Source organism: Paroedura picta, chromosome 11 (genome assembly GCF_049243985.1).
Source record: "Paroedura picta isolate Pp20150507F chromosome 11, Ppicta_v3.0, whole genome shotgun sequence".
In the NCBI taxonomy this organism is placed as follows: Eukaryota; Metazoa; Chordata; class Lepidosauria; order Squamata; family Gekkonidae; genus Paroedura; species Paroedura picta.
Window position 1 is genome coordinate 40,987,428 of NC_135379.1, and position 25,486 is coordinate 41,012,913.

Below are 25,486 nucleotides of genomic sequence, written 5' to 3' on the forward strand. Positions count from 1 at the left end.
ACTGCTGATTATAAATGAAAAGGAGCTGCTGAGCAGTATCTTCTTGGGAATTTACCTCCAGCATTGTTTCTCATCACCCCCTTTATCCCTAGAAAGCTTGGTGTCTTTTGAACATTTAAGTGTTGCCTTCCAAGAGGGTTGCCAGCTCTGGGCTGGGAAATACAGATATCTCCAGGCACCACCTGAACATTGGCAACCATAACTTCCAATGAAGTGGGCTGGAGAGAAATCAAGAGAATCCACAGCTGGGAGTAAGAGGGAATTTGGCTCGTCGCTTCTCCATCCCCACCTACACAAAACTAAGGAAGTCAGGGGGAAAGTCTCTGAGCGCCCTGACATTCTAGTTACACGGGGAGGTGGCGTTTATTGGATCAAGAAGAATTTATATACATGTGATAAATGTGTTAAATAAATAAATTGCCTGCCATGCAGACCAGCTGCAGTCTGAAGTGGTTCAACCTAGACACAGGTTTCACACCACAGTGAAACGCAGGCCTAAGATAAGCCACAGTGTTGACCTATTTTTGTCTTTAGTTATCACATTTTGATGAGATGTACTTGATCTTTTCCTATGATTACTTCCTGTGGTTTTTTTTCTTAAAAGCTCACAGCCTTTGTCTGTTCATCAGCACCTTTTTCTTTCTGAGCTAAGCTTGACATTTCAGAGCACTCCCAATATTGCTTGCCTAGGCAAGATGTTTCTTAAACTGAGTGAAAGAGGTCAAAATACCTACACTGCCTTGGAAGCATTCGTTTCTCAGATATGAGCGTCAGTAAAAAGACAGCAAATGGAAAATAAATTGCTTTTGGCAATCTGATGAACGCGAGAGGGAGGTCAGAGACTTTAAATATTGGGCAGCTACTAGAGAATCTTCTAGTGCTGCTTATAAGTTTCCAGTGCTGATTATTACAAGTTTTCCAAGGCAAGCGTTATTCAGAAGTGGTTTGCCAGGGCCTACCCCTGCATAGTCATTCTGGATTGCCTTGACAGGCCAATGCTGCTGAGTTTTGAAGATCTGATGAGATCAGGTGCTCCTGGGCTTTCCAGGCTAGGGATCTGAATGTTCCCTGCCTGTTTACCCATCCAGAGAATATCTAAAGAACATTCAAAAGGGGTTTCGGAGGAGAGTCATGAAGAAAAGGGGGAGCGGGAAAATAATTTTCACTTTACCCTTTATTTTCTCCAATATGTTATGTTGTGATGGTAGAGAAATAGTATAGGAGAGGATGTTTCAAGCCTCTTCTTTTTACCACACTCCATCCGCAGGGCAAACCAGGTTCTCCACGTGATTGTCTGGCCCATCCATTTTGCATGATTTCTCCCCTGGGAAGCCTTACCTTAACCGAGTGCCTGAAGAGCCGGAATTTACAATGGAGGCAGTATGGAGGGAAGGGGCTCAAGTTGTTCTCCACCCCAGTCGCTAAGCACAAACCCAGAAAAATTTGTGGGGACAGCCAATAGATTGCTGTATCCCCTCCCCCCGATGAGAAAAATAAATAGCATGAAGAGAGCGGTAGTGTGTGTGTGTGTATATACAAATTCACTAAAAATTTAGGTTCACAATCAGCAAAAAACCAACTCAAAACTCTTCACTGAGATCTAGCGAATAAGGCATTTTATTTGATTATGACGTAAGAATTCTAAGCTGCCTTTCTGACAACTGACATTCAGATGAATTCAAACAATCCATAAATGAAATCAGTTGGATGTATTGTCAGAAGCACAAATATGAATGGACATCAGTTATTGGAGATTGCAGTCTATTACTTTGCAAAATGCTTGTTCATGGTATTTTCTCTCTCTTTCTCCCAGCAACAGCACCTACAGTTCGTCCACCTTTGATGAATCTGAAGACCTGCAAATGGCCCAAGATGCAGAGATCTGCTTGTTGAAGTCAGGGGAACTGATGTGGGTAAAACCCTATTGCTTAAGTCTCACGTATCCTGCATATATGAACAGGACTGTGTTGAGTCCCTAGGGTTGTTGGTTACAAGCTCTATCTCATTCTAAGAGCAGCAAACCTGGAGATCAGTCAGAGTTCATCATCAGCTATATTATTTCCCTTTTTAGAAATATTTATTTATTTATTTATTTAATAGCCCACTTTTCTTGGAGAGAGTTAGGATGCATTGCAAAATACTGCAAACAAACAAAAAGAAACCTGTCTAAGGCATGACATACCAGCAAAAACAGGAAATGGATTATAATGTAGTAAAAGCAAGGTGGTACATATAATATGCATGGCAAGACACTGCAGTATAAAAATGCCTTCCTGAATATTTATGTTTTGTACATACTTTGCAATGACCACTGACTGTTGGCTATGCATGATAGGCAGCAGCTGTCAGGGGAAAAGAAAAAGAGATCCAATGGAGTCTCAAAGCGGTTTACAGTTGCCTTCCCTTCCCTCTCCCCACAACAGACATCCTGTGAGTTAGGTGGGGCTGAGAAAGCTCTGCCAGAACTGCTCTGTGAGAACAGCTGTAACAGGTCTGTGACTAACCCAAGGTCACCCAGCTGCCTGCATGTGGAGGAGTGGGGAATCAAACCTGGCTCTCCAGTTTAGAGGCCGCCACTCTTAACCACTACACCAACCAACCCCAACTTGTACAGGCTCAACTGAACTAATTAAATGACCCTTAACTGCATGCATTGATGTCATCCCACTGACTTCTATGTGGAATCACTACATAGTGCAATAGGGAGAAAGTACCAGTTCTGTACACAGATGTGCCAGCCCTTCCACAATCTTGAGATGTAAACCAAGCTTCTACATATAGAAACCATTCTCTGGTTGTATCTTTATTCTCTTTGCACAGCCGGAAGGGGGGGGGAGCTTGCACGATGGAAGCAAATGTCTGCCAGGCACTCAGAAATACCTTTCTGCATGTGGAAGAGTAGTCAAACATCCAAGGTGTTTGGCGGCCAAACTCCATGTTTCAATGAATGCAAGTCTGTCATGAGCAGTTCCGATCAGGACCATGGAGTGAGAGAAAAGAGGCTTCTGCCATTCCCTTATGTAATTTCCAGTGCCAGAATGGTGCTCGAGGAGACGTTCTTTTCCCCATCATAAGGGTTCTATGTACAATGAATTCTTTCATGTGCAGTTTCTCAATAGGCACAATAATGCCACCTCAAACTCAGCACTATTTTGGCTCTGGGAAATGTCAGGCCTTTAAGTGGAGTTCCTAAGGGGAACTTGCAGCAACTATATGGACGCAAGTCCTGTTAGCAAATCCCTGTTGGTTGTAACAACTAGTTAGAAAAGTCCTATCTAATGAGATAAATGGAAAAAGAGGAGGAGGACTTGGTTTTTATGCCCCACTTTTTACTACCAGAAGGAGCCTCAAAGTGGCTTTCAATCATCTTCCCTTCCTCTCCCCAAAACAGACACTCTGTGAGGTAGGTAATGCTGAGAGAATTCTGACTGCTGTGTGTGAACAGTGTGATCAGGGTTGTGACTAGTCCAAGATCATCCAGCTGGCTGCATGTGGAGGAGCAGAAAATCACAACCGGCTCACCAGATTAGAAGCCACTGCTCTTAGCAACTGAAAAAAGCAACTTTAAAGCATAGAGTTATGAACTAAGAGTTACCATATGCTTTCAAATCAGTAGTTTTGCAACCCTATTTAAAATGTTTTAAATAATAGACAGGAATGCTGATACAAGAAGATAGCCACCAAATCTCCATGATTTGTGTTTTTACAAACCATCTCCATCCCCCACCCCCTCCACATTGTTTTTCAGGATAAAGCTGCCCCTCACTGTGGAAGAGATTTTAAACTTTGGAGCAGCCAATCGAGAGTTGTTTATTAAATCCAACACCTACAGCATTATTCCCATCACAGTGGAGGAACCCGGCCTTGCAATAAGTTGGGAGTTTTCATCCGAGCCAAAGAGTATATCGTTCAGTGTGGTGTACCAAGAATCGGAAGAAGCCCCACTGGATCAATGTAAAGTAAGGCAGCACCTTCACAGAATTATTATTTTCATTCAAAAAGTTGGATTTGGAGTTGTTCAACTCTGGGCATGAAAATTCCTAGAGATTTGAGAGTGTAGCCTGGGGTAGTCCATCCTCCAAAGAAGCCAGTTTCCTCCGGAGGAACTGACCTCTGTAGCCTGGAGATCAGTGATAATTCTGGGATATCTCTGAGCCCCACCTGGAGGTTGGCAAACCTATCCCCAACCTTTTTGAAATTTTGAGAATAATAGATACCACAACAAAATGAAGGGTGGGATCAGTCAGAAAAAGTGGATCAAGTACAAAACATTGGGTGGTTCCATGGTGGTAATAAAATTTTTTGAAGTGGCCATCACATTGGTGGGGTGAAATCACTTCTGGGAAGGAGCGGAAGTGACATCTCTCTGCTATAGAGTTTCTGGCCATTTATAGAGAGCTGTGATGTCACTTCTGGGTTTTCATTCATAAGTTTTGGTGTATGATTTGCAGGTTCTTATCCCCATGACCCGCTGCAGTTCTCATAAGGAAACCATCAGAGGGAAGGTGAAAGTCAGAAACCCTGGGATCTATATGCTTATATTTGACAACACTTTCTCCAGGTAGGTGCAGCGGTGAGATTAGTAGTTTTTTGCTCCTTGTCAGAAATGTCAGCCTGATTACTCAGAGTGTTAAAACATATTTCTGGTCCTCTTATCTTGTGACTGGAAATTTAGCAGTTGGTTTTATCTCTCATATAATGCATAACTTAGCCAGAACTTTAAAGGTAACAAACGCTTAGCCTTCAAATACTGCAAGTGCCTGCTTTGTGCAGATTTTTTGTTCTTCTGTAGAAGCTCTTTGTTGGTGTGTTCCCCGTCCCCGCCCCCCATTTTATAAAAAGCAGCCACATTTGAAGAGAGGACTTGCTCAGTGAGAAATTTGAAATTGAAGGGAGGACTTGCTCAATGAGAAAGGAGCTTCTTGACATTTTCCAGTAGTGTTTTCTGCCAGACATTTCTCCTACCCAGCTGCTGTTTTTCCTTAGGAGGGAAAGCCTCCTAGAGATAAAAGCACCTTGCTAAAGGTGATTTAGGGCTAAGCAATAGCCTGAGGCAAAAAATAAGCCCCTCTCGACCTTCATATGGCCTTTCAGACCCACTCATTTGGTAAAAATTCAAACTCTTTAAGAAACAACGAAATTACACAGGAGGGAAGAAGAGAAATGAGGAGAGCTAGGAGAGGGGGCTCTGGGAGGCAAAGGTGGCTGTGCCTATGCATAACAGATTAAATCCAGCAGTACTGACAGAAGGGATTTCCATGAGTAGAAGGAAACTTCCTTACCTCCAATGTCCTGCCATAGTCCAAAATGTGGAATAGAGGACGTCAGAGGTCTGCAATAGAATCCACAAAATTCTTCATTTCCCTCTCCTGTTAGCAGAAATCAGCTCCCAAATCCAATCCAGTATGAGGCACCCATAAAATGCTGTATGTTACTCAGCAATTCTATATATTTGTAAATAGTAAACAGGAAAAAATTTAATATAAACTTGTTCAGTATTAATGGATGTCAAGTGACTGTATTTTATGTTGGAAAAGAGGAAAGTAGTCTAGACCAAAGAGTGAATTTAGAAGTTTTTCTCATGTCAAACAGTTTGAGAACCACTCCTTTACTAGCTGTTGCCAACTCAGTACCTTTAGTGTAACCTATGATTTCTAGAAATAAAATAGAAACGTTTCTTTCATGACTCAAATATAGGGAGCGTCAAACATGTAAAGTTAAACTGACTCCACATAAATGATACTTACATACTTGGGCAATGATTGTAGAGAAACTTTAAAAAAAGGAAATCCCACTGAAATTCATGAGACTTACTTTTTATTAAACACCTGTACAATTGTGTAGTTAGGCCCCAGTTGAGAGCAAGTTGGCTACAATTAAAAAGCACTCGGATATTCAGGTACAAATCACATAAGACACTTTGATTTCAAGGGGACTTTTAGATATATCTTTACATTCTCTGGATCAAATCCTACAAGGTTTTGTTCTCTTACACTGTAAGCTCAGCTGATGCTTCTCTATTTTTTTTCTACAGGTTTATCTCCAAAAAAGTCTTTTACCACTTAACACTTCAACGCCCAGTGATTTATGATGGAAGCGATTTTCCATAGTCTTGGATATATGCAATATTTATATGGAAACTCTTTGTTCAAATTTTATCTTTAAGAAACACAGTAACTGAGCACTAAGAACACAGATGTGTTCCAAACTCTGCTACATCTATGCAATGATTTTAAAACTGCACTTACATGTTGGTTCATATATAAAGGAAAATATCTTTACCACTAACACTAAGGATTCTGGACCATGTGCCAACATTCAAAAGCCATTTTGTTTATTTAAACTAAAAACCAAAACAAGGAAGCCATGCAGCGTGCACACAGCTCTGAATCCAGATGCAAGGTTTTCATAGGGCTAAGAAATAGAAACTGAAATATGCTTTTGATTTAATCAGTGTAATTTGAAAAATTATAGATTTTTAAAAATTTTTAAGCACCGTTGCTTCTCCTACTCATTTTTTAAAAAATTCTGCAAAAGGGATGAAATAAAAATTCAGCTCCACAAAATCAAAAGATCTTTTAACACAGACAGATTCAAGCCATCTAAAGTGTGGGTCATAATCACAGTGGCCGTTTGCAGACTGATTGATCACACTACCCAACCATCATCATGTTTACTGTTCACATAGCATACATGGGCAGAAAACAGGTGATGGATCTCAACCTGTTAAAGTAGTTTGAGTTCTATATGAGCATAAACTTTCATTTCTGGTGCATTTGATAAAGAAGGACTTGTATTGATTCAGGTCCTTTATAGTAAAAGGTATTTCATATTCCACATACTGTTTCATGTGGAAAAAACTGACTCTTTGCCACATAACACTTTGGGTCTGGATGCACGTGTAAGAGTAGGGTTGAGAATTAGTAAAATGCAGCCTTTAATTAAAAAAGAAGAAGAAACTATGAAATCTACAAAGCCCCCCCCCCACCCACCCACCCTGCGTTTGGTGTGAGGGTAAAGACGGCAGTCTGTAATCAGGCGAGCCGGGTTTTATTCCCCACTCTTTCACATGCAGCCAGCTGGATGATCTGGGGGAAGTCACAATCCTATTAGAGCTGTTCTCACAGAACAGTTCTGTCAGAGCTCTCTCAGCCCCACCTACCTCAGGGCGTCTGTTGTGGGGAAAGGAAGGGAAGGAAATTGTAAGCCACTTTAAGACGCCTTCGGGTAGTGAAAAGCAGGGTATAAAAACCAATTCTTCATCTTCACCTCCTTCTCCTCTTCTGAATTCAGTGAACTTCACCCAGTAATGAAGATTAATAGCCCATTAATTACTTAACAGCAGACTTGTTCATGGAACATTTACCTTTACAGATGACAGAGTATTTTAAAAGTCACTATGAATAGCTTTATTATTATTGTGCGATCTTACCAAGAGAGAGATTTTTTTTCATCTTTGACTTTTACAACCTAATTTTAAGTCTCTGAGTATTTAATAATGACTGTTACACTAGCCTGGCTTGGGAGCATTGGCTATCCAAAATTCTAAGGAAGATATTCAGGATTATACCATTGGCAACCATATACCATTGGCAACCATATCCATAACTGTAATTGTAAAAAATGAATTAAAATATTTGTTTTCCTAATAACCATAAGATAAATTGAGTGAACTTCAGAGTTACCAGATGGCCTCTTTTTTTTTTTAGAAAAAATGTCCTGATCTTTGGTCTTCACCCTCTTTTTGGCTTTTTTTTTTTAACTGATGAAAATGTCCTCTTTGGTGGTTGGAAGATTAGGAATTTTCCTAATTAGTAGCACAGTGATCACTTGTTTGAAATTGTCAAAATTAAATTTGTTTGCTTTTCAAAATAGGGTAACACTGAACTTCCAGATACATGAGTCATCTGAATTACTGAAAAAAGTCGTTTCACATTGGGCAACTAACTACCAACCCATTACTGACACCTAGTGCCTTGTGTTGAATACAGTACACTAGTAATGAATCAGTGCAGTAGATCATATTTCAGGATCCAGCTGTTGTCTGAAGGGCAATTGAAAGATTCCAACATGGGCTTCCTTCTACGAAGAGTCCGAAAAGATTTGAACCAAATCTTTATCAAATCAAAATGTTTATGTCTATCTGTAAATGAATAATGTCATCTGACACTTTTTAAAAACAAGGCAGTTTTTTAATGCTGAATTTCAAGGACATGTTTCATTCTGCTTTTGTAAAGAACTTTAAATTGTATTTTTCAAATGTTTCAACGTATATTTTTAAAACCTTTCCCACTGGGAACAATTGTCATAAGAGTTAAGGATTTCCTGTGGGGAATACTCATAGTATTTATAAAACTGCTGATTCTCAGAAGCAAACTTTTTAAATTTCGAAAAGTTCCTCTTGAACCCCAGTGACAGAGTGATCATTGCTACAATGCAATGAAAAACTAAGCATGTATGGTAGAACCTTTAAAGAGCGTACATAGGATGCAGTTATTAAGCAATAGTATGTATGGTCCAGATGAATACCTGCTTTATCACACAATTGCAAGACCATACTAACTGGAAAAAGCAAATGTCTGTCCTAGATGATTCACAAGAAATATTCTGTGTTTTCACTGTGGTCAAAAGGTGCTATATGCTATAGGGCAGTGGTTCTCAACCTTCCTAATGCCATGACCCTATCTCGATCTACCCCGCAAGGCTGTTGTATGGATGGCGCCCCCCCCCCGGCCAAGCTGCTTGCCCTGCCACGACCCCTGTGAAAGGGTCATTCAACCCACAAAGGGGTCCAGACCCCCAGGTTGAGAACCACTGCTGTAGGGAGTGGATATTACTTTGGACAAGAGCTATAGTAACCCCCCATGCTTGCTATCCACCTCCTTTGAACTGCCATAGCAGGAAGGCAGAGCAAACAGCACAATGCCAGCTGTTCCTCTGTGTTGTGCGTCTCTGCCAGTGCAGAGAACGTGGCATGGGAAATGGGGTCTCAGTTAACTGCTTGAGATTACTATGTAATACCCAGGCAGATTTTAAGTCTTGGACTGTGGGGAGGAAGGGTGGCAATGGCATTTTGGTAATCGTAAATGGATCTGTGGCATATCCAGCATTAAAAAAAAACTATGTTAAATATAGATGATATCTAAGCAATATAATGAAGTATGCATTTGCCAGGTCATTATCAAATAACATTCTTATTGAAAGTTGTATTTTTTTAGTTGAGAAATAAGAGTTTCGTTAATTAACCTGAAATACTGTTTGCCATGGACTGTGCAATATAAAATGGATTTTGGACCGAAATCCGCAATATTTTAGCTGTGGTTTCCTACTCGACTTTGCTATGGGTTTTGGTTGTGTGGGGTTTTTTAAATAGAATGGCTAGATTTTGCAAAGGTATCTTTGTTCAGATTGACACGAAAGTGAGTTGTCAAACACTATACTTTTAATTTATGATTTTAAATATATATGTTATGGAAGAACAAGCTGTCTGGATATTTTTGTCTGTTTTTTATTTTAAACTTTCTATTGCAGATAGTTACCCTTTCACAATGGGGGTGTATAATAAGAAATTAGTAAATTATTATCAATACTATCAGTAAAGACAATGTGATTCTACTATAGATTTATCATCAGTGGGAAACTTTATTACAGTCATTACAGTACGCTTCTCACTCCAGTATTCAACCTTGGGTATTTCCTGTTACATTTGTGTTTCCCTCAGAGTAATGAGTTCAGGTTTGGTCCCCCCCCCAAAAAATAATACTAAATAGAACCAATACATCATGATGTATGTGGTCCCAAGGGGACTACTGACAACCTGGGTAACCACTGACCCAAGCTGACCAGATCCAGATTTATAAACTGTCCAAATACACTGTGTCTGCCAATTGGCCTTCCAGTATGCTCAAGGGAAATAAATTAGCTGAGCAAGCAGAAATGTTCATCTATAGTGAGGGGTTGATTCGTTAGGGCTTTTAAGTAGCTCCGAATAGCACAAGTTGATTTTCTACTTACTGCACAACTGTCTAGAGCCCAGAAATCCCCATATTTGTATGTAGGGGAGGGGGGAGTGTGATGTAGTAATGCTTAGCATGTCAGAATATGACTGGGTAGATTCTGGACATTAGGCTTGCCAATTTAATAGAGAGTTTATAGGATTTTTAAGAGAGACAGTAGGGAGGATGCCATGAAAAACACAGACTGTGCAAAGCTACTGGCAGCCAGCATAGTGTGGTGGTTAAAAGTGACTCATTCTAATCTGGAGATCCCAGCTTGATTCTCCACTCTTCCACTTGAAGCATGCTGTGTGACTGTCAGCCAGTCGTTCTCAGCGCACTCTCAGCCCCACCTGCCTCACAAGTTTACTGTTGTGAGGAGAGGAACAGAAGACAATTGTAAGCCGCTTTGAGATACTTTCTGCTTCTTCCAGGGACCATCATTCAACTCCTAAAGCACTTCTGCTACTCCCTGGGGCCATCACTTCACTGGGGGGGGGGTAGGGGTGGCATTCCAGTTCCAGAATACTGCTGCTGTTACCAGGGGCTGTCGTTCTACTCTGGGGCTATTGCTCAAGGCCCAGAAAACACTTCTACTATATCCAGGGGGTGTCATTTCACTCTGGGGATTGTTATTTCCGTCCCAGAGCTGTTTGTTTGTTACATTTGTATAGCACCCTCCCCTAAAGCTCAGGGCTGTTCATATTGAGCATAAATGGAACAATACATCAAACAGTGATTAGCATGAATGAAAGGGAACAGTAATAATAATAAACAGAGAAAATAACATTCTAACATAGTGAACAATCTAACAGTTCCATGGTTGGTCAAATCCATCCCACGGGTTCAAGGGAGGGAGGTTCAGGATCCAGCAGATGTTTAGTTTCAGTCAACCTCAACCAGAAGCCTGGCAGAGGCGTTCCCTTTTGCAGGCCCAGCAGAACTGTTTTAGTTCCGTTAGGGCCCTGATGTCCTCTGGGAGCTCGTCCTGATGGGGGCCAGGACAGAGAAGGCTCCGGCCCTGGTTGAGGTCAATCAGGCTTCCTTGGGGTCAGGTATCTAGGCCGAGAGACATTAACTGAACACCCACTCTGCATTTTAATTGCAGCTGTTTCGTGCTGTGATGTATTTTAGTGGACTCCATACATGTCACTTGGCGTCCCTGGTTCCCATTCTCTCCAGTGGGCCTCTCCCAATGTTTTCAGTAGGCAATCCTGTCAGTCCTTTTACTTCATTCCCCTAAAGCAGGGGTAGTTAACCTGGGGTTCTCCAAATGTCCATGGACTACAATTCCCATGAGCATTTGCTGGCAGGGGCTAATGGGATTTGTAGTCCATGAACATCTGGAGGACCCCAGGTTGACTACCCCTGCCCTAAAGAACCAGATAAAGCAATCCAGTTTGGGCAGCTGTACTTGTAGACTTTGGAAGTAGCTACCCAGGCCAAAGCAATATCCCAAACCAAGTGTATCCTCTACAAAAACCATGCAAAAAAAAAAAAAAACTAAAATGAAATGAAATGAAATGAAATAGAAACCTGAGTTCTCCAGAACTCACTGGATTATATGTTAAAATACATACTGAGAGAACCTCACAATTTCTAAATTGGCATCACATGCAGATGCCAGACAGGTCTCTACATAAACCAGCGCTCGGAGTGGAGCATCCTAAAGCATCCAAGAAAAGTGTCTTTAACCTTCTGGGAAGTGAACGGCGAAAAAAGCGACTCCCGACTGAACATACAGAAATGTGGAGTCGGCCATGCTCTTTGCCTTGCTCTTATTCGAGTGTGACCGCATAGTGCTTTTGTGAATGAAACTGCCACAACTTATGGGGCCGACTGGTGAAACGCCACGCGCATCCTCGCCCCTGCCCTGCTTGAAGCCAAATGGCATAGCGGCAGGGGAAGGCTGGAGCCCTTTCCACCCGTGCACCACGATCCTGAGACTCCTCGTAGCTCTCTTACACACGTGTAAATTGAGAAACATGTACACAGTTTACACTAGACAGACACACACAACCCTCCTCGCCTTAGCCCGGGCAAACATTCCTGCTCAGCCAAGAAACCAAGGTAGCGCATGCGCAAAACAGAAGTCTATGCCTAAACGGTTTCCCTGCCCTTTTCAGCCGACTGCCCGCAGAACCTCACTTCCGGTCACGTGAAGGCCGCTTCGCCCAATGAGCTCCGTTAGAAGGCGAGGGTTCCGTCTCGTCGCTATGGCGACCATCGCCCCGTGAATCAACCAGCCGCCTTGGCTCCGCTTAGGACGGGCAGCTCGTCATGGTGAGCTCCGGAGTCGCCTTAGGCCGCTCCCGATCAGTCCCGCCGCTTTCCCGCGGGAAGCAGGCCGCAGAGGCGGACGCGTCCCGGCGACGGCGGGCTGGGGACAGCCCGGGGCTTACAGGCGCCCTCCCCCCGCCGGCCGTTGGAGACCGTTGCGAGGCCTCCGGGGCGAAGGGAGCCCAGTAGCGCACAGAACGTGGCCGTTAACGGTCAACGGTCGCTCGTCCGTCGCCAGCGCCTGCTTTGCCTCCCCCCTATGATGGGAGAATCCCCCGCCTGAGAGAGCGAGTAGCTGCTAGTCACAGGGAGAAATGCCGGCCTGGGTAGGCCAGCGTCGGGCTCTGTAGGAGGCAGCTTCCTAGACTTTCCACACGTAGCCCAAATGCCCCCGCTGCCGTTTTTTAGAGCCAGACCAGAGAGAGATGCAGTTTTTGACCCTGCCTATAAGCAGCTTTGAATGGCAGGTCTGCGGGTCGTACGTGCAGGAGAGTGAAGATGTGGCGTGACCCTCGCTGCTACAGTGGCAGTTTTACAGCTTGGAGTGCCCTCCTGTGTTGAAAGCTCCCTGCAGACAGAAAAGGAGCGCTGAGCATTCTCCTGCTCTGGTTTTCTGTGTGCAGGAAAGGGTGTGTGTGTGTGTTTTAATGCAAAGGAGCATTGAAAGCTCGACTCCACTACTGCTGAAGTGTGGTAGTCTGTTCTACCACATGGTGGCTCTGCCACCTCATTCCCTTGCCTGTACAGACCTAACTCTTGCTCAGTTCACTGGGTATTACTTTCAACTTCTTTCATTTGGTTGAGGTCGACTAAAACTAAAAAACAGCTACTTGACCTCTACCCTCCCTGAATCCATGTGATCGATCGTACCAACCATGGGCCTGTTAGATTGCTTATATGCTGAAGGTTTTCTCTGTTCGTTTTTCAATAATATCAGAGTCAAGGCGTGAGCTTTGAATAAATCTTTGTTGGTCTTAAAGATGCTACTGGACTTTGATTTTATTGTGCTACTTCAGACCCCACACGGCTACTCATTTGAATCTGTTCATTGTTGTTATTATTCATTACAATCAGTGAGTTCAATGTATTTTGTTGAATCACGATCTATGTGAACCTCCCTAAGCCTTTACGGGAGAGTGGTATACAAATGAAATAAATAAATAAAATAAGACCACAGGTCAGTACAGACTGTACAGTGTGTAGAAGAAGCAAGACATTTAATGATTGAAGATGATTCAAGTGGGTAACCATGTTGGTCTGAAGCTATTGGACTCATATTTAATTGAAGATAAATTGCTGTAAAATTTTTGCTACTTGATTTCTGAGTTGCACATTGCCATTACTTGAACAATCATGAAGCTTAATAAAGGCTTCATGGAATGATTTGTAAGGTGTTTTGATCCTGATTTGGTTTTGCTATGTTACTGTAAATGGAGTGAAAGAAACACATGAAAAGTGGTGTTTGTTTTAAAAACTATGATAGCTTCTATTTGTTGTATCATAAATCATACTTTCTGTAGCTTCCCCAAAAAGAACCAACACAAAGGCTTAAACAGCACATGCCAATATATTTAAATTCTATTATCGATTTATAAGCAAATGAAGCTAAAATGTTTTTTTCTGGTTGACAAGTAGAAGAATGTGCAATTAAACAGTTGATTTGCCTATTTAGATCACTTTCTTTAGCTTTGTTCTTTGTTAAATTTGCCTATTTAGATCACTTTCTTTAGCTTAGAAAACTTTGTTCTTTGTTAAATTAATTTAAGCATCTTCTAAAAGCAGAAGGAATTAATTCTAAAACACTACTTTTATGTGTATTGTTTTCTTTTCATAGGCAGAGTTAGGTCTCAACGAACACCACCAGAATGAAGTGATTAACTACATGCGATTTGCACGCTCTAAGCGTGGCTTGCGTCTCAAGACCGTGGATTCTTGTTTTCAGGACCTTAAGGACAGCAGGTACTTTAAGAACAAAGCAATATGAAAAATAACTCCAAAGAAACGTTTAGCCCCCAAGAAAAGCTGCCACCCCACAGATTAGGAACCTCTTAAGAGAGACAATAAATGAGGAAAAAAGACTTACCATGAAACGTAAAAATTAACCAGTGTCCCTTTGTGTGTTTTGCATTTGCTGCTCTCAACCCAGGTATTTAAGCAGCTTACTTAGGACAAGTCTAGCAGAGGTTAACTGCCAATTATCTTGCCACATAAATATATATATATATATACTTCTTAAGGCCTCTTCTATTTTTAATTGCTGATATAGTTCTTTGAATAATTCTAAGGTTTTTGTTTTGTTTGTTTTTTTCTGAATTTTTCTGCTCAGACTTGTGGAAGAGACATTCACAATAGATGAAGTGTCAGATATGTTGGATGGTTTGCAGACTGTGGTACACAGTGAAGTTGAGTCAGAACTTATTAATACAGCGTACACAAATGTGTTACTCCTGCGTCAGATCTTTTCCCAAGCCGAGAAGTGGTATCTTAAACTGCAGACTGACATTTCTGAACTGGAAAATAGGTAACAAGCATGGAGGAAAGATTATATTGGCTTAGAACTGTACTGATAATGATACATTTCAAAATGTAAAGTGGGTGATTTCCCAGTACTTTTTAACTAATGGTCTTTGTCTTTTTTCAGGGAAGTTTGTCTATGTGAGAGTTAGTTTGGACATTGTTTGTGGTCTTTTCCATGCATGATTGTAGAGTTTATTCTTCCATCTTCAAATTTTGCTGTGAATGATTCAATATAGGAATTGTATCTAATACAAATATTGAACTGAAACTTTTTTAAATTCCAGGAACTTATTAGAGCAAGTTGCAGAGTTTGAAAAGGCAGAATTTGTATCTTCGAATAAGAAGGTAGGTGTCTGTTTCAAACATTATGGTCAAATAGACTGAGATTTTTATGGCTTTGAGTTTGAGGAAAATAACAAACCAGAAAGTAATTGCTTGATGCAGGAATTTTCAATTCTCAACCCAGTGAGTCTCTAAAAATCAAGCCATCTCATCATGTCTTTGTCTATTATCACTACCATCATGTCTCCACAAATCCTCTAATCGATCAGCCCCTAAAGCAAGAGATCCTCCACAGCAAAACATTGGCATGTATCTCTTCTGCCCTTTTTTAAAAATGTGGAAATATCTCTCATGTCTTGCTGATATTTGTAAAAGTCAGAAACAATGGGAAAGAGAGAAAGAACTCCTAGACAAAATAAGCAATGGAGGCCCAGTGGTTGACAGGAAGAACAGAGTTTCCACTGGGAGGCTGGACAAGAAAGAAATTTGGAATTCTGTTGCTGTGGCATCATCAACTCAAGTTGTGACACTTTAGAAAAGGACAGATTAGTGGGAGGCAAGAGACCCAAGACTCTTGCAGGCTGTCAGAGAGAAAAAGGGGCACATGTGAGTTGGTCACTGATGTGAAAGGGCTGAGATCAGCAGGCCTAGAAATATTCATTTATTTACATTTGTTATATTTCTATACTGCTCCCTCGTGAGGCTCCTCGCTCCCTCCTTGTCGAGGACTAAGACTGGAGAGAAGGAAGAGGCTGAGTACTTGCAAACTTTCTTCACTGTAGCTGAGGCTTCAGGGTGGAAAGTATCCCCTTGACAATCCTATGCCAGAAACCATGTCATTCTGAGTTCTCTGCTATATGCAAAAAGTTTGAGCTGGGGGGAGGGAGATGTCTGGCAGCCACAAATTGCAGCTTGGTAGTAAGTAAAGCCAACATTTGTGGGCCACAAACAACCACAGATGATTTGTCTAGCAGGGTTTTTTTCCAGATACTTAAAGGGTGCAGTTTTGAGGATAAGTAAGAGAAAAGAAAGACATATATGACACAACCTTGCAAAATAAAGATCTGTTTTCCTCTGCATTGATAAATCACTCACATGAGCTAAATGTATTGTGCCAAGTGTCACATTTCAGAAGTCATTAAGGTATCCTGAAATTTGTTTTTTTTTGTATATTAGTTAGAAATTAGCAGTTTTCCTCCTAGAGTTTAGGAAAGCTCAAGTAATAACTGCTATTGTGTAAAATATTTCATTTTAATCAGTTACATTTCTGTGACTATTGTAGCCCAATCCCGAGCAGGTTAAACCTAAACTTACTCCACTGCATGAAGGAGGATCAGACTTGCTCCACAAGGTAAGACTTGCTTCTTGTTTTTTATATATATATATAAATATATATTTATATATATATTTATATATATATATGTATGTATGTATGTATGTATATGTGTGTGTGTATATATATATGTGTATATGTATAGTTACTTACATGTTCAACTGAGCTTGTCACACACAATAGTTCTACCTCTGTTTAGAAGTTACCATAATTCAGTATCCACTACAATTATATAAAGAGAAAAACAAATTGTTTTGAAAACACCTGTATTCAAAGTATTGTAAACCAAGCTGTGCTCTTACACTGGAATCATACATAGCCCACCACTGGAACATCACTTTGCACAATGTGAGACTGCTGTGAAAGGGAAAAATAGGTGAAGATACCACCTTCATAAGTAGAAGTATTCTTTTTGCCAGTGGATATTGGATCAATCCAATATGCCTGTATTTTTAGCAGATATAATTCCATTTTTAAAAATTTGCGCACGCAGTTTAGAAGTGCCTAGATTAACTTGTTCCTACTAGGTTAAATAAGGGAGATTTCTCTAACAGCTGCAGTTTGATTTTTTGATTGCTCGCCTGGATCACTTAATTCTCTAGAGTTAAATGGGCATAGAAATGAGAGGAAAATATTAATTGAATGTGGACATCAGTTTTGTCTCTTACATCTATAAGATGTAACTTACATCTATAATCTCTGTCCTTTAAAATAACCTAGGAACCAAATGAATGGATTAATATGACTTAACATTGCTTTTGAAAACGACAGGCTAAAAAAGTCAGAATTGCTTAACTGCTTTTGTTCTCATATGGAAAGCACACTGTCAGCCAAATATTGCTGTAGTTTCAATATATTTAGCAATACAGGAATATAGTCATGAACCAGCTTTTTATTTGCAGGAAATTGCAAGACTTCAAGAAGAAAATGAAAAACTGAAGACTAGATTAAAGACAATAGAAATGCAGGTAAACTCAATAATGGGACAGATGTAAACCCTTCTACAGCTATTGAGTTAATGACTTTAGAAGGATGTAACTCTGCTTAGGATTGCAATGTGAGATAGTGATAGATGCATGCAAAAGAACCACAATTTTGTTACTTCTGTAAAAATATTAGCGTTCTAATGTTCAAGTCTTGTTACAGGCTACGAGTGCACTGGATGAAAAATCAAAGCTAGAGAAAGCTCTGCGGGATATACAGATAGTTCAAGATCAAAAGGTAAAATTGTGCCCTGGGCTTGTATGAGTTTTGCTTTCCTCTCGTTTCCACAAAAAGAAGCTTATGGGTGTTGTAGCGCTGCAAGAGTATATAATAAAACTTAAAAGATTTTCTTTGATTTATGATTCTATTATAAAGTGGGCATTCAAATATCTGTTAATTTTATAAGGTTTTGTACTTTGTGTTATACATTTTTTTCATTATTTTAATTCAAGTTTCTTTTATTTTGCTTTCTAATATGGCTTATGGTATGTATTTTAAAGCAATATAATGTTTGTAATGTGTTATTTTCATATAATTTCGTATTTAAATAACTTGTTTGACCATCTCCTTCAGAGCTTTCTTATTAAGTACCTGTTTTCAGTTTATAATGACATAATAGCACTGCTTTGCCATCCCCCTCTGGGAAAAATGAGTCTAAAGTAATGTTTCCTTTATAAATATATTCTATGTATGTTTGGTATGAGCCTCTTGTGGCACAGAGGGCGTCACCCCAAGGGTCAGAAATGACCCGGTGCTTGCACAGGGGATACCTTTACCTTTATGTATGTTTGATTATCTGAAGCATGCAAATTATGTGATTATGCATGTGTAGTATACATACAATAACTTATTTTTAAGTTAGCCTTGATGTGAATTTCTTTATCATTTTTAAAATCAAAATTGTGATCTAAAAGGGGAAGGATCTTTGGCTCAGTGGAAGAGGCTCTGTTTTACATGCAGAAGATCCCAGGTTCAATCCCCAGCATCTCTAGTTAAAAGGAGCAGGCAGCAGGTGAAAGACCTCTGCCCGAGACCCTGGATACCTGCTGCCAGTCTGAGTTTACAGTGGTCTGATTCAGTATAAGGCCATTTCATGAATGTTTAATTTATGTTTAATTCTCTTTTCAGTTTGACCCAACTCAGGATATTAATGAACTAGAAAATACAGTTGCTGCTCTTAAGTGCCAGTTTGAGAAAACTTTGAATGACAGTTCTGCAAACCAAAAGTCCTTGGAAGATAATCTGGTGACAACAAAGCATGAGCTTCTTAAGGTTCAGGACCAACTAACTATGGCAGAAAAGGTCAGCTTTCATTCCATTGCATAGCCATGGTTACTGTCATATTTCTGAAAAGAATCAGGGCTCTGTAATATATAAATTTCAGGCACTGTTAGTGAAGGAGGATATAGAATCTTTGTTATGAAGAATACTGATCCATATGAAAGACCATAACAGAGAATCCTTTATGCTTAGGTATTGTTTAGCCTTTTATGGACCAGGACATGATTAAATTTAAGTAGCTAGTTAGCTCCTGTTATTTCTGAAAGGGGAGTAGCTTTTTAATTTACAAGTTTTACTAATGTGTGTGGGTGTGGGAGGATAATCATATGGTGGAGGAAATCTTAGAAATAATGCCCTTTTGGATAATGCCCTTCACAATAATGCCCTTCACAAAGCTGAGTGGAATGATAAAAGACAAACCACTGGTCTTTTGTTTGTTGATACATTCTCTGTTTTTCCTCCCAAAAGGGAATCAAAGCAGGTTAGACCATCACTGTCTCCTTTTCCACTAAATCCTCATTGCAACCTGGAAAGGCAGGCTGACCCATTGAGCTTTCATGGCGGGGATTCAAGCCATCATCTCCCAGATAGTGGTCCAACACTGTACCATTCTGGCCTGATTAAAAAATCAGTGGAATTGCATCCTAGATTCCTCTAATTTAGAAGTGAGAGGGGGAAAAATTGAAAAGTTCCATTCAAATATAACATGCACTTAAACAGTGATTTGGAGAATCAGAAAAATTCTACAGGCTTTCATGTTCCCTCATCTATTACTCATTTCACTAATGCAGTGTGGTTCCCTTTTTCCCATCTGTTTCTTAGTAAATTACATGCAAACTGGTAAACGTATGGCTTTTCCAAACCATCATTTACCTGGAAACCAGAATAGCAAATCTAATCATGAGTGCTGTTTGGAGTCCCAGGCTAACTGTGCACTGAGTGACTTTGCTGCTATAGCCAATGTTTAATGGACAACGTATGCAAGAGAATTAAATTTCCAACACAGTTCTGCATGTTTTTTTAACATAGTGGACAATTTTGTATTTACCTTGTAATTGAAACTGCATAATGGTAAATTGAATGTGACTGAAAGTTAAAAACTATTAAGTACATATGTAAATGTTTCTGATGTACAGGAATTAGAAAAAAAGTTCCAACAAACATCTGCCTACCGCAATATGAAGGAGATTCTTACAAAGAAGAATGAACAGATAAAGGAGTTACGAAAGAAGCTTTCAAAGTTAGTGATACTTTCTTGGCATGCCCTGTCTATGTTGCTTTTGCAAACTCTCAAGAGCTAGGAGTGTTCAGTAAATGAAAAATGAGGCCTGGATCTAGAAACACTGCTTCTGATATGGCAAAGTAATGGCATGTGCTTAGGAGAAAAAAAATGAATGGTAAATCCTCATGGCATATTGCAAACAATATGGTTTGGCACTGGGGTATCTGAAGGATCCTGTATTCCTGTGAATTAAGATCACAGGGAAATGCCCTCCTGACTCTGCCACCAATTAAAGGCTCTGTTTGGTCAGCTCACAATAGAGGGCCTTTTCCATGGCAGCCCCACATTTATGCAACGTCCTTTCTAGGGAGATGCACCTGGCCCCTTTCTTGCTGATCTGCAGGAAACAGTTTTATTTATTACTGCATTTTGATTTAGCATTGGTGGTCTTTAGAGCTTTAAACTATGATGTCTATGAATTTAATCATTGTTTTTACTGTGTTTTAATAAACACAAGAAAGACGCCTAATGTTTTCAGTAAATAAGGAATGAAACTACCCTCTGCTACACAAGCAGTTTGTCAGACAGGCTGCTGCTCTAGAAACACAAAGAACAAAGCCAGTGTAGATGGAACAAAACCCACGTGGTATGGTCCCTATGACTCACTTCAGTCAGTGTGCTGGCTGCAGGATTCTGGGCCAGCTGTAGATTATGGACAGTATTCAAGGGCAGCCCATGTACAGTGCATTGCAGTGATCTGAGCTAGGCGTTATTGGAACATGTACCATAGTGGCAAGATCTTTGGTACCCAAGAAGGCTCTTATGTAAAGGAATGGTAGTGGGTAACTAGAAAACTGAAAATCATAAATTGTATGTAAATACCAATCGACTATGTCATCATACAATATAATCTGAAATGTTATTTTTTTTATTGGAAAGGATGTATTATTCTATCATTTTTATCTCATTTTCTCCTTCATAGATATGAGCCAGATGACTAAGATCTGAAGAGTATTCAATCAAAAAGCTGCCACAAAATGAATTTGAAACTGGATCATTTTTTCCATCTGTGGCAACTTCCTGCTTTCTAATGAGTTCATTTCCTGTTTGTTTTAAAACCGTCTTTTATTTGTAGGAAGCAGTTAAAGAGAATTTAAAGAAAAACATAGTTTTTGTTCTCCGTTTATGCCTTTTTGAATAGTTACTTCATGCACTGCCCCAAAACTTACAAGTGGAAATACATTAGCCAATTTTTTCTGTAGAGAGTTTTATTTTTTTAAGTGAATGATTAAATGCTAAGGCACAAGGAGTTCATTCAATGAGATTAAACATGGCTTTTATTTTTATACACCTACAGTAGCAGCAGCAAAGTCAGTAAACTGATTCTGTTAATTTTTGTTATTCAGCATAAACATTATTGTCTCAATAACTTTCAGTAGAAGATCTGCACTGAAAAGAAAGGGCAATCTTATTTGCTATGCATAAGAAGCAGAAAATTGTTTACTGGTGAAGTAACATTGGTACTCAAATCTTACGTCTTACATTTCCAACAGAATTTGTTGTCTTGAGAGAGAGCAGGTTTTTTTAAGTTTCTTTTTTAAAGTTGCAAGGCTCAAATTCCATGCATAGCCTGCTGCACATCTTTCATGCAAATTGCGCAGCATTTATGGTGAGGCCACAATGAAAGGAGGAGGGTATGTGCAGCAGCCATTCTAACTGGGCTCCTTCCATGCGTTCCAGCAATGTACAACATAGTTCTAAAAGGCTCCAGGTTCACTAAGTGAGCAGCAGGCGATAAGAAGCCAACTTTTCTTTAGGATGAATGTAACCTTTTTTCTTTCATTGGTAGTGATGCCATTACTTTTTTAAGGCACACTTTCAGTCTCCATTTCTGTATTCCAGCCTTCTTGGTTTTGTGTATCTGTCAGTCTGTGATATGAGGTATTTTGTCTTTATTGTATATTGACATATATATGTTATAAAGTTCCTGTTTAAGCCATTTATGGAAAATTCCTGCTTTGGTTATATGGCTTCTTTATGGGAAGTATTTTTGGACTACATAACTCAAATGTCTTTGTTGAAGAACAGTTGGAGTTGTTTGTATTTAAACTAATAACTATTTGGTAACATCTCTTGATCTTTTCTATGATAGAAAAGCAAATCCTATTGAGATTGGATAAGGATCACTTTCCATAGTGTTTATTTATTTCATATATATTTATAGGTTTGCCCAGGGCAGCTTACAACAATGTATTCAATAAAGCAATATAGTATATGAATACAACATATAAATACAGTAAAAACACAATAAAAGCTAGTTAAATGTTATACTAATGTACATGTTCTATCCTGTTAACATGAATAGCCTGGGCTATATATGGGTTGGTCTGTGAAATGGGGAAGGCAGGAGTCCAGTTCAATTTGTACTCTGCCCCTTCTGGCATGCTGGCTCAAGGTGATTCCAACATTTAAGTCCATAAAACATACATAATGAAATTACATTTTTTTCAATAATTTAGCTTAACATAGTAATAAAACCCTAAAATCAGTTGTGCTGGCTGTTTCACCAATTGGATCAGTCCAGAGTATTTGGTTCTCATGTCGGGGGGGGGGGGGAGGAGGAAGGATATCCATGTAGAGGGAGCCCAGTTGATGTATAAGAGTAATTCTTCAGCTAGAGTTGGGCATCCTGTTAGCTGCCTAGATGTGTCTGGAAAGCCCACGAATGAGGCATGAAGACAATTCCCCTCTTGATTGCTTTTCTGCCAACTGAACAGTCCTAGGAGAACTGTCATTGACCCAAGGTCATTCAGCTGGCTGTATATGGAGGAGTGGGGAATCAAACTCAGTTCTCCAAATTAGAGTCCACTTGCTCTTTAACCACACCGACTGTCTTGGTTCTCTTGCAAGTTGAAACGGCAAGAGAAACCAAAGTCATAAATACCAAAGCTGGATGTTCCTTTAATCAAGATGTTAAACTTAGTCATGAGCAATAATTACAAGTGTGGGAACGAGAACCACCAGGGCAACAACAAAAGAAACATGCCTCAGAGCTTGGCAAAATAAATGAACACCTTGGGGGCAGAGGCAGAGCGAGGAAGTTGAAAATGGCCCAGGAGCCGGTGGATCTGAATGGCCCCTGCAGTAATACAAGGCAGCACTCTAGAGGCCACTCAGCTCAGACTCTACCAGCAGCACTGATGGGCACCAGCTCACCCCTGGCTTCTTTCTGTACTGTCAGCAGCTGCCAACAGTGCATGAGGCAATTAGGGAGTTGACACCAATCACAGTTGTTGCCACTGAAGCATCCCTGCAGGGCTGGCATAGCTACAGGGTTTAGCCATGTGGGGGAGCAGCCCACCAAGAGCTTTTCCCATAAGTTAAATGTCCAGTCAGGGAACAAACACTTTCCCACAGCTAACACACTGCCTGTGTGTGCACTTCCATTGTCTCCCTATCTCCTCTCCGTACATATTTGTAAGGTCAACAGACATTGGGACTTTATCCTCCCAAGGAAACTTAGGCACGTAAAAGGTTGACTTCTCTATTGGTTAGGAAAGTTGGGAATGTAAAAAGCAACAACTTATTTCTGTGCACAATAGACTTGACTATTTCCTGGCAGGAAAGGGAGGTTGGACAAATAACTTATTTGCATCGTACATTTCATGGTTGGTCAGGAATTCAAACCCAGCTCTTATTGGCTGTTGTGCAGGACAGGCATCTGTGTGTTTCTTTTGTGGCCTTTGAACTGTCCAAGTCATTTTTTCTTCTCTGGGTATTCTTCCCAAACACATTAGATAATTAAATTATGTGAGGCAGTATATCACTAAGGAAAATGTTTAACTTATATACTCTAATACTTATCAGATGTTCTCTGAGGCAGGTTTGGCCAGTGAGTTCTTATCGTGTATATTGTGTCATTTATTAACTTCCTGCCATGATAAGTTCATGTTTTGAGAATTGCAGCCCAGTATAATTGGATAAATCAATTGTCAGCTATTTATATCACATGAGGATTGTTAGATGTCCCAATGTAACCAGATTCACCCAAGTCTTCTTTTATTCACCCTCATTGGATTCTCCAGGATTTTCCCATTCATACCACTGGAGTTGCTAGTATCCTAGTACAGCCCAGTGAACTCACAGGAAAGGGCCACACATTCCCCTTGGATGCAAATGGCTTTTCATTTACACCTCCATTAGACTCATATGTATTCCTCCTTTGTACATAGTATTCATTCCCATCTGATTCCCTAATAGTGTGTTTCTGTCTTTTTCTTTGAACTGTCAGAAGGCATGCTTCAGACTTCACAGAAGACAAATCCAAATTTGCATTGAGATTTAGTGTTCTAATGAATGAGTTGTCATATGGGCTTGGTCTAATGTGGCATACCTTGGCAAAGCCAACGGCTATAATAAGATTGATAATGATGGTATATTAATGACTGAAGATGTCTGCAATCAGGGCTTGGGAGAGGTGACCTTACCTCCTAGATGAAGGGATTTGGGGGGGGGGCGTTCTGAAAGAGAAGGAAGTCCAGTGATTCTGTGAGCTGTTTGTTGTACTTTAGGGGTGCAGGATATCTGCATTTTTAGGTGGTATAGTCAGGAATAGCTTGCCTGCTATGTCTAGGGTACCCCACAACCCCAGAAGGATTGCTGCTTTGACTGACTAGGTGGTTTCAAGTTCACTTGTTCACACATGCTGTGGAAAAAAGTATGGTGGGGACATTGCTGTGAAATCTGGAACTGTACTACTTCCAGTTGCTTCCTAGGAATCCCTGAATTTTAGAATTGGGAGGGGGGGGGCTTAGAGGATCACATGGAAGTGCCACAACTTCTGGGTTTTGTCACTTTCTCCCACATCAACATACTAGTAAACCAGAGCCAAGACCCTCTGGAGGAGGAGCAATAGGTTTCCAGCTGTGGTGCGAGAGGGGGAGAGATGTGTCCCTTGAGGTTTTCAGATCAAATAACCATTGACATGACAACCTTCATTACTGCCCACCAACAGCAAGAGAGAAACTGACCAGTTTACGCTAATTTTGGTTATACCAGTGTGATGAGTGTTTCATTTATGCTTTCTGCAGGAAAGTCTGCTTTAAAAAAAAGTTGTGTGCACCTAGAACTGAGATGTGTACAGAGGTTTCTAACTGTTCCAAAGCAAGAAATTTAAAAATTAAGCCATGTTACAGTCCAGAAACTTGGTAATACAGCTTGAGGAGGATAAGAGTAGTATGGATCTAAGACAGTTTATGCCTAACAGCCATTTGATATTTCAAAAGTGGCATGGATACAGCTAAAAAACTTGCAATGGGAGGGTCTTTGGCTCAGAGTAAGAGTCTGCACATTTCATAATGCAGCAGATCCCAGCTTCAATCCCTGAAATCGCTAATAAAAGGAATCCCAAATAGAGAGACTCTGGGGAAAAAGAGAGCTGCTGTTGACCTATTCCACACAGCAGCGGCCCACCAGGCCACCGTCAGGAGTTTGCGGCCATTTGCCCTGTCACTTCCTGTGTCCCCATGGGAGACTGTTTTTGGCAGTGGACCCCGTTCACCCCAGATTTCTGCCTACACATGAACTAGCTGG

The 25,486-nt window shown here is 40.4% G+C and overlaps 2 protein-coding genes across 8 annotated transcripts in view; both read left to right on the forward strand.

Moving 5' to 3' along the window:
- Positions 1 to 9,482, forward strand: part of FYCO1 (FYVE and coiled-coil domain autophagy adaptor 1) — a 54,187-nt gene extending 44,705 nt beyond the window's left edge. For all 3 annotated transcript variants that reach the window (XM_077304506.1, XM_077304508.1, XM_077304507.1), the window contains exons 15-18: positions 1,814 to 1,909; positions 3,749 to 3,959; positions 4,452 to 4,561; positions 6,035 to 9,482. In XM_077304506.1, coding sequence (XP_077160621.1) covers positions 1,814 to 1,909; positions 3,749 to 3,959; positions 4,452 to 4,561; positions 6,035 to 6,110 — 493 coding nt within the window. In that variant the 3' untranslated portion in view covers positions 6,111 to 9,482. The remainder of the gene's footprint in view (positions 1 to 1,813; positions 1,910 to 3,748; positions 3,960 to 4,451; positions 4,562 to 6,034) is intronic.
- Positions 9,483 to 12,103: 2,621 nt separating this feature from the next.
- Positions 12,104 to 22,222, forward strand: LZTFL1 (leucine zipper transcription factor like 1). 5 transcript variants are annotated; one of them, XM_077303366.1, is made up of 10 exons: positions 12,104 to 12,278; positions 14,110 to 14,234; positions 14,602 to 14,796; positions 15,077 to 15,137; positions 16,357 to 16,425; positions 17,310 to 17,375; positions 17,554 to 17,628; positions 18,520 to 18,693; positions 19,809 to 19,912; positions 20,877 to 22,222. In XM_077303366.1, the coding sequence occupies exons 1-10, from the start codon at positions 12,276 to 12,278 to the stop codon at positions 20,893 to 20,895; spliced, it is 891 nt and encodes a 296-aa protein (XP_077159481.1). In that variant the 5' UTR covers positions 12,104 to 12,275; the 3' UTR covers positions 20,896 to 22,222. The 5 variants fall into 5 exon arrangements, with proteins under 5 accessions (XP_077159481.1, XP_077159480.1, XP_077159482.1 ...); XM_077303365.1 differs by lacking the exon at positions 12,104 to 12,278 and adding an exon at positions 12,451 to 12,601; XM_077303367.1 differs by lacking the exon at positions 12,104 to 12,278 and adding an exon at positions 12,473 to 12,621.
- The last annotated feature ends 3,264 nt before the right edge of the window (positions 22,223 to 25,486 follow it).